This window comes from Aulonocara stuartgranti (genome assembly GCF_965226115.1).
Source record: "Aulonocara stuartgranti genome assembly, chromosome: 11".
Taxonomy (NCBI): Eukaryota; Metazoa; Chordata; class Actinopteri; order Cichliformes; family Cichlidae; genus Aulonocara; species Aulonocara stuartgranti.
Window position 1 is genome coordinate 10823068 of NC_138947.1, and position 9251 is coordinate 10832318.

General features: G+C 46.4%; 1 protein-coding gene across 6 annotated transcripts in view; it reads left to right on the forward strand.

The window, feature by feature from the left end:
• Nucleotides 1–570: 570 nt before the first annotated feature.
• atxn1b (ataxin 1b) overlaps nt 571–9251 on the forward strand; it is a 15780-nt gene continuing 7099 nt past the window's right edge. The window contains exons 1-5 of one of the 6 annotated variants that reach the window (XM_082552780.1): nt 646–735; nt 2967–3068; nt 3286–4389; nt 5239–5376; nt 7932–9251. The exon at nt 7932–9251 is cut by the window's right edge and continues 748 nt beyond it. In XM_082552780.1, the coding sequence (XP_082408906.1) occupies nt 8194–9251 (1058 nt within the window). In that variant the 5' untranslated portion in view covers nt 646–735; nt 2967–3068; nt 3286–4389; nt 5239–5376; nt 7932–8193. Of the gene's footprint in view, nt 736–2966; nt 3069–3285; nt 4399–5238; nt 5377–7931 lie in introns of all 6 variants that reach the window. The other 5 variants (XM_082552777.1, XM_082552781.1, XM_082552778.1 and 2 more) reach the window with 5 other exon arrangements.

Below are 9251 nucleotides of genomic sequence, written 5' to 3' on the forward strand. Positions count from 1 at the left end.
CTCATGTTTGTGTTCTGTCCCCGTTTCACCAAGCCGTCCTTTTTTTCTCCCTAACTGGTCCCGGCAGATGTCTAGCTGCCTTCCCCCCGATGCTGGCTCTACCAGAGGTTATACTTCCTGTCAAAAGGGAGTTTTCCCTTCCCACGATCACTAAGTGCTTGCTCATAGGGGATTTTATGATTATTTTCCCTCTAACATTTTTTATGTGTCTTTTACCTTGCTGTATAAAGCAAGATGATGTTGTAAGTCGACGCTATATAAATAAAACTGTATAATTTCATAATTCATAATTTTTTGATGGGGGATTTTTGGCTAAATATTTATTGCATTATGTCAGTGCTGTTTTAGCTCTCTGGTTTATCTGAGTGTGACTTATTGTGTGGAACACCTATACCTGCTTTGGACAGATGTTCTGGGGAACATTTTGAGAAACGATAAATGACCTAATGGCTACAAAAACAACTCACTATGGAAAAACAAACAAACAAACAAACAAACAAACAAACAAACAAACAAACAAACAAACAAACAAACATTTCGTTTCCCAAATCATGTGACCATTTGCATCGTGCAGGCTTCCCCTTAGTTGTGTGTAGTAGAAGCGCTTTTGCATGTCTGGACATGCCTTCCGCAGTAGTGGATGCTCACTTATGCCCGGTAAGTGGTGTGGATGCAGGACAGAATGCGGGTAATGATGCTTGGATAATTGTTTCTTCGACACCCACCAGGTTCAAGGTAGGCCTAATATGATGCATCTCTTTACATTTAAAGCTCAACCTTGAAAGAGTTGCCCCAGAACTTAAATTGGTACTTGGACATGTTTGGCTTTGGAGTGAAGGTCATACAGCGTTATTGCCCACAGCAAGTGGAACCCACTTGAGTTTTCACGGTTTTTTTCCCCTCGCTGAAAACTACTGAGTGCGTGAGTAGGAGAGAGCGTAGACTCAGTGTATAGGAACATGTGTGTGTTTACAAATGAAAGGGTACGTTGTTTATTTTGTTAGAACGATGATATGCTGCTGCTAAAATCACTATCTATTACTAGTGCAAGTACTCCAGGACTAGTACTGTCGCTACTGCACTACTACAGTGTAAACATTTGGTTTCATGCACTCACTCTCATTATGTGTGCACCATACTGAGAAATGTTGCTTAGACTGTGCAGCTAGGCTAGCAAAACAAACATATCGGGTTGGACCACAATAATCAGCATCCGATATTATTCAGTGTCTGTGAAGATGTCAACAGGGACTCAATATTCTGATCTGTGGTGAAAGCTTTCCCGACATACTAATGCAAGGAAGCCTTTGATCGAGATACAAACAGCCAGACACATTTGAAAGCTCTGTCTTTATGCGACTTCACGCTTGATGTGATCTCCTCTATACACTGCACATTTATTTCACCCCATGCAACTTAAGCTGGATTTGTGAATTCTCGGAAGGCAGCGTGTCAGATCACTTGTCTGACATTAATTCTGACCTTCAGTTTACAGTGAGCCATTTTATGGCAGTGCAAACCTCTGTTTGTTGTTGATGCTTGTTTCACAGCGGTTTCGGTTCCCTTTCTGTGGGGATAGTGTTGGTCCTGAGGTTTACATTGGCTTGGCAGCGTCTTGGTAGTAATATCAGTCATTGTAGGAAGATGAGGCTGTACCCCTTTGGCAAGAAAGACACACTGCAAGTTTATTTTCTTTTTCTCTCAGGTTCAACAGCTGGAAAAACACAGCTTCAGTTTGTACATTTGGCATGTGCTTCTGCATGCCTGTGGTCATTTGTATCTCTGTCTTCCAGCTCGCTGAAGCTTCTGGCAATATATTAGGGTTTAATGTCTACATGGAAAAGTATGCATTTATGGTTTCACCCATGCAACACAAAAATTACAACTTTATACATATATATATTCATAGGTCCCACATCCTTTTCCTGCAACACTGGGATTGCAAATATCTGTAACACTGGGATTACATTTGCAGTAGCATTCCAACAGTTCCCTATTCTCATCGGTTGTGATGCCTTCTTGTTCCACTAGCTCACTTCTCATCAGAATGTCCTGGTTCCTTAACACGTGCAGCTGTGTTCAGTCATATTCTTCTTGATTGTACCGAGGTAGACTTGGGGGGCCTTGCCAGATGCCACAAGCCCTGGTTAGGATTTGAACTCCTGACCTACAATCAAGTGACGCCCTATGAGGAAGCACTTGGTGACAGTGGGAAGAAAAAACTCCCTTTTAACAGGAAGAAACCTCCAGCAGAATTGGGCTCAGAGAGGGGCAGCCATCTGCCACCATTGGTTCTGTATAAGTTCTATATAAGAAGGACTCATGCAGGCTGGAGAAACTGATCAGGAAGGCTAGCTCTGTGGTCGGCATGAAGCTGGACACTCTGGTGACACTGGCAGAGAAAAGGACACTAAAAAAACTGCTGGACATTATGAACAATGCTGGGCATCCTCTGCACACGGCCATTAACAACCAGAAGAGTCTGTTCAGTGACAGGTTGCTTCTCCCCAAGACAAGAACTAACAGACTTAAAAACTCCTTTGTCCCACACGCCATCAAACTGTTTAACTCCTCTCTGGAGGGGAGAGGGAGGGGAAACAGGAGGACAAAGGAGGGGGAAACAACAAAGCTGTAGTGCCTCTTCACCTCACTGTGCAATACCTTGTGCAATACTTTTTGTAAATAGTCAATGGTGCAATAGACCTCAATACTTGAAATGTGCAATTCCCTTCGTATATTTTATTTATATTTGTCTCTGTATTTATATGTGTGTGTGTGTGTGTGTGTGTGTGTGTGTGTGTATATATATATAATATTCTGTAACTGTAACTTCTGTCGGTGCTGTGCTTTTGGAAAACGAATTTCCCAGAGGAACCCACCCGAGGGATTAATAAAGTTCTATCTTATCTTATCTTATCTTATCTTATCTTATCTTATCTTATCTTATCTTATCTTATCTGTATAAGGGGAAGAAGAGAGGACAGAAGATACACTGTGGAAGAGAGCCAGAGATGAGTAATAACTAATGATGAAAGAGTGGTGTGTAAAAACACAATGTGCGAAAAAACGTGAGTGAAGAAGAGACACTCAGTGTATCATAGGAAGCCCTTGCAGGCCAAGGCCTATTGCAGGCTAAGTAAGGGAGAATTCAGGGTCACCTGATCCAGCCCTAACTATAACATAATATATATATATTTGTGATTTTGGCTGTGTAATACTGGGCTTATTGATGCAGTAGAAATGATTTGCTGTATTCTATAGCCTGTTTTTTTCCCCCTCATTCAGCATCCTCTAAGAGCCTCCCCTGCTTGCCTCACCTACAGAGGCCCAGGAAGCTGGCTGGTCTGGTGCTGAGTGCCTCCTTGTCTTTCTGTTGTGAACTGCACAGGATATGCAGGAAGCCTTGAGGAGGGCCCCGGTGCCAACTGGCCCTCCCTGCCTGCACCAAGGGAAATATCTTTGGGGAGTCCTGGGGAGACCTATGGTGGGTGTACTCTGAGCCATTTTGCAGCTGAATAAAGGCTGAGAAAGTAAACTGTAGACCAGCTCATAGGGCAGATTAGGAGATTTGGCTCTACAAGAGGAAAAATGCATATGAAAATGAAAAAGTGCAAGGCGGAGCATTAACAAAGCTTTAGTGTACTGAGCACCACAATCCTCCCCTGGCTTGTGTGTGTCTGCATGTATGTTTGCAACATTAATATCCCACGGTTGTTCTCATCCATGCAGTATCTGCCTGTGCAAACCCTTTCTGAATCTCCAGCTCTCCCTCCCTCGCCCTCCGTCTGTTGCGCCCTCCCCCTCCCTGCTCTCGCTCTCTCTCTGTGTGAGCGTAGTCTGGGCGCTGAGCCAAGTAGAGTGTGTTTTTTTGAATGAATACCTGATGCGGCTGATGAGGCTGGCTGGGGGAGGAGCTGTGTCAGTGGAGTACTGCGAGAGAAAGAAAGAGGAGGGAGGGAGAGGGAGAGGGAGAGAGGCAGAAACACACACTGAGTGAGAGAGAGAGAAAGCGAGAGAGAGAGAGAGAGAAGCAACCAAGCAGAGAGGGAGCTGGCGGTCTGGTGGCCTTGCATAACACACGTTAGAGCAGCCTTGCACGTAGGTCTTGGTGTGAGCTCTAGAAGTGGGGAACTTCCTTTACCGTCAGCTCGTTGCAGGGGCAGCATACCCTCCAAAAACCGGAATTCAGAGGCAGAGACAGAGAGAGAGGGGGAACGAGAAGGAGGCAGAACAGGAGCAGCTTTACAGCACAGGCTCCAGGAGAGGAGAGCAGCACAAAGGAGAGAAACGGGAAGAGGAGTCCTACTAGGAAACACGTCTCTAACACAGACGCACACGCGCTGACAGGCAGGAAGAATCCTCGGACATGCTCTGCAAGCAGTGGCTGTGGTGAGACTGGTGAGCTATTCTTAGTACTTTAAACAGAGGAGAGGAGGAGGAGGAGGAGGAGGGGGGGTCTCTCTTTTCTTCTTGATTTGTGGCATAGTAGTATTTTCTGCCCTGCTACTACACTCATGCGCTCTCACTGTCATCCTTAAGCCCCCCAGAGGCTACAGCTACAGCCACAGCATCAGTCCCACTGATCTGACCACAGTCACAACCAGCCGCTGGGACTGAACAGCAGTGACCACGCTCGTTTGCAGGGGTTCTCGCTGAGAAGGGGACGCATGTATGCATGAACCGTCTGCTGTGTGTCAAGCCGTGATGCAGAACTCTGGAGTCATTGTGAAGACAAACAGCCTGAACCCCAGTGCCTGTTCTTACTGTCTGCTTTAGTCTGCCACACAGTTAAGTCCGCCTCTTAAAGGCACAGGCGGCACTGTTGTACAGAGAAGCGGACAGTAAAATGGCTCTTTTGAATATTAGAAAAAGCAGTACGCTGTATTGATTTTTTTCCCCTGTGCTTGAAGCAGCAGTAGGTGAAGTGAGGTCCTATTTGCGTGCAGCAAATCATAAAACCGAGGCACACATTGTCTTCCACAATACCTCCCCTTTCTGTTTCATGCCAGAGCTCAGATTGATAATGATGTTTTTGTTTTCTATATATAGCCATTTGCTGTGCAGGGTATTCACTAACTGTCTGTGTCTGCTCTAGCAGGTGAGCCATGATGTATAGTCTTGACAACAGGTTCATCACCCCGGGGTCATTGCACTAGCTTTCTGTGTAAATATTTGCCTAGATCTAAAAGATATTGTCATCAAATAATGTCAGTGCCTCTCTGCATAATCTGACTCCAGAGTAATGCTGCTGCTATGAAGCTGTGATCAATGCAAGGAGTAAATAGTAGGTCTAGGAGAAGACTCGGAGCTCTGGCGGAGGAAGTTAAGAGGCGGGGGGACTGGAAGAGCTGGCAACTGCTGCATAAGAGAGGAGATGTAAGTCTGCTCGGGGGGGCCTCTCACCTGGAGACAGCACACAGAAGAGGCTGAATGAAATCACCTCATCCGGACACACACCGCTGCACAAACCTATTTCTGTGGTTTATGTAGCTTTTTGTGAGTGTGTGTGGGAGTATGAAAAAAAGGGAAAGGGTGGCTCCATCACTCAGTCTGAGCTGAAAAGCATCAGTGTGATGAGTGGAACAGAGACAGTTCTGTCCACCCTCTCTCTCTCCCTCTGTTGTCATCCCTCCATGCATGTCTTAAAGGTGTCCGTCCCGGTCCGGGAGACTGACTCGGGGATCCCGTGCTGCGTGGCTCGGTGTGACACTCACATCTTGAAAGCTCGCCTTTGTTCTCCATAGTATCGCGTAGGCCTTATGTTTGTTGGTGTCAGTGTTCTAATAATAGGCTGATGGTGGAAAATCTAGAGAGGTTTTGGCTGCTGAGCCGTATGCGCGTGTGTGTATGTGTAACTGTGTATAGCGAGTACTGTGTCCAGGAAAGGAGAGACAGCTTCCTGTTTTAGTCTGTTGACACTGATGCTGCGTTTTTGTGGCGTTTGAGAATCAAAGCGTGCTGGCTTTGTCTTCCAGTGCTGCTGTGATGATAGGAGGTCCTTGTGCTTCAGATGTGATGTCATTACGGTGTTGACACAGTGTTGCTGAGGTGGGGTTGTTGCCGCCGAGCGATGCCGCACAGTGTCTCTCAGACTATAGCGGCGGCTGCGTCGCCGATGGGGGATCTCTCAGCGAGGCGGGGGCAATGGCGCTCTGATGCTGCAGGCGCTGCTCAATGTGGGTCAGGAGAAGCAGAGTTCTCTGTCTCCTTCTCATTCCCTATTATTCCTCCTTCTTCCCAATTCCTAATCTTCTTTTGTCTCTCCTCTCGCTCCCTCGCCTCCTTCCACATCCTGTCGTTTTGCTTTGCATTTCTCCTTCTCCTCCCCCTCATTCTCCTTCTTTCTTTTTCTGCTTCTGTTTCTATCTCTGCTGTTCCCCCCCCCCCTTTGTTACATCTGGTGGCTCTACTTGTCTGCAAGGCTAGATAAATTGCACAGGGGTTGTTGCTGCTTTTCGAGACAGTGACCTTGCCAAAGCTGGTGTCAGGGGTAGATGTGTTTGAGTAAAAAAGGGACCAAGATCGTCTTCTGTGCATTTTCCCCCCCTTTTTTTCTTCCTTCTGTTTTTATGTAACATGTCTGTGGTTGCCTGCTGTAGTAAACCTCGGCCGTAAGATGAAAATACACTTTAGCATTTTCCAATAGTGGAGCTTCTATGAAAGGAATGGAGGAAGAGAAAACGAATGGATGGATGGATGTGTGTGTCATATAGTCCATTTCAGTCATTCCTCTGGCTAATGAACAACTCAGAGTCTTGTGCATTGACCCAGAGATAAGCCTGAAGAAAAAAAACAATCTCTCAGTAAAAGAAATAAAAGAAACACAGAATATGAGCCAAAATACTGCATGTTATTGTGGTTTGAATTTATGGAATTTGCATTTCCCTCTATGTGCATGTTTTACAGATATCATATCTGCGAGTACAGATGCCTGAATCTAAACTGAACCTTCCACTAGCTACTAACTAACCGACCCCCTACACATCAAACTTTCCTCCCTATTCCTGTGAATAAACACATTGTTTCACTTCTCATTTAACTCAGCTTTCACTCTGCCTCTTGCTAAACCGGGCTGTTACCAAACTCATTCATTGTTTGCTTTCCGTCCTGTATTACATTGAACTTTGATACCCTTTATAAATAAGGTATAGATGAAAAAAAAAATCAAGGATCTTGCAGAATGTAATACAATCAGTTTTCAAATTGTTGAAATCTTGTGTGCATATTGTTTTTGCTTCATTTTCTAAAGTACTCATGATGCCAAGGTCTTAGACTCTTAAAGTAAAGACAAAAACATATGGTCCTCTGGGGCTGTTTCTCTGTGTGCTGCTATCCCTTCACTCTGCCCTGCTTTCTTACACTAGACCCTGGAGCAAGATAACAGCCAATAGCAGTGCACATGAGACTGCACACAGACACGAAAACACGGCAGTTCTGAAAACTCCTGCCTGGTGAAAACATGAGAAACCCTTTCCACATTATGCAAATGGTGACACACAGCATTGCACTGTATTTTCCTGTGTATTGCTCGTGGAAAGGCAGGCTGAGGGTTGAACTATGACTGACGAGTCTTTGTAGATCCTTGCAGATAGTATTTGGAGTCTACTCACAGAGCGTCATGTAGCCTACACAGACTGCACTACGTGTTGTGTTCAAGCACATAGACCGACACGAATTACCTGCAATGCTTACACCAGCTACCACCTAGTGGCAAAACATGGAGCAGCAGCTTCACAAACATGGAAGCAAGGGGGTAGTGGTTTTGTTTTTCTTGTTTCCACCTCTGCAGAGCATATTGAAAATATGTTTAATAATCGCTGCCTGAGCAGACTGGGATATTTCTACAGTGCCATTAGACGAATGAGATTTAATTCTAATTTCAGTTTATTTGTTTAGCACAAATGCTGACGTTAGCTTCTCTCTGCCTTCAGATTCCCATTGACATTGTGGAAGAGGCGGCTCGATCAGAGATGATTCCTCATGAAGTCTTTGGGGCTCATTTTGTGAGCAGGAATGGCTCCGTCTTCTCCGGTGTGAGACCCTGAACAGTGAAAACAAACAACAGAGGCAGAGTCACCAAGCCCAGAGAGGCTGGCCCTGCATATAACCACTGAGGGGAGGTGAGATAGAGAGAAAGTAGCCTCAGAGGGACCTAGAAGCAGTGCCAGGGAATATTAAAACTGCAGCGGCACAATGAAATCTAACCAAGAGCGAAGCAATGGATGCCTTCCTCCTAAGAAGCGTGAGATCCTGGCTATGGAGCAGAGGCCAGTGGTAGTAGCAACAGCAACACCACCTGCTGCAGTTGCGTCTGATAGTCCCCACACAGAAAACCTAGCATGGCTGGCCAGTGTAGCCAGTGAACGCTGCAAATCCAGGGAAGTAGATAGCCCTAGATGTCCCATCTCCTCTGCTTCCTCCTCTTCTCCCTCTACTTCTATTCCTTCTTCAGCCACACCTATATCTGCCCTACCCTTGGCCTCTCTGCCTGCAGTTTACCCCGCAGCTCTACCCCAGCAAGCTGGAACAATCCAGTTTGCTCAACTGGGACCCAATGTTCAGTTCATCAGCTCTGGGCCCTATGCAGGATACATATCCTCTCATATTATTTCAACAAATGCTAATACTGTGCAAAACAGCTCGACCATAGTCGGACAGCGTCCCCAGCTGGATGGTTACACCACTGCCCTTATCTCGCCCAACACCAAAGGGGAGCAGCAGTTTCAAATAGGCCTCTCCCCCACTGAACTGGCCCCCGTGTCACTCCCAAGCTCTCCTCAAGTCACCAGCCAGTACATCCACCTGGACAGCAGAGCACCTCTGACTGTCAGCGGAAATGCCGTCGCCTCACCTACGGCCCAACTTCAGCTCCACCCTCACACAGCCGTCCTCCCCCAGACGCTTACGCTTGCTCCTTCCCAGCTCGTGGTCCAGTATGCAGATGGTTCTGCTGGAAAGAAACCAGAAGGGCACGCTAAGGCTGTGCTGAATGGGGAAGTGGAAGCAGCCAAACAGGCAAAAGCCACTAGTCAGCCAGCAAACCATCAGCAGGTGCAGAGTTATGAGGCCAGACATATCCTCCTACCTGCTGACTATGGCCAAAACCCTGCAGGACTCCAGACCTCTTTGGTGCTTGTGGCCCAGCCCAACCATGGAGTTGAGCACGAAACTGGCTCAAATAAGATCTCTTTAGTCCAGACTGAGAAAGGAGGGATTTGCTTGGGAAAGCCAGTGTCCAGACCTTCGTCTTT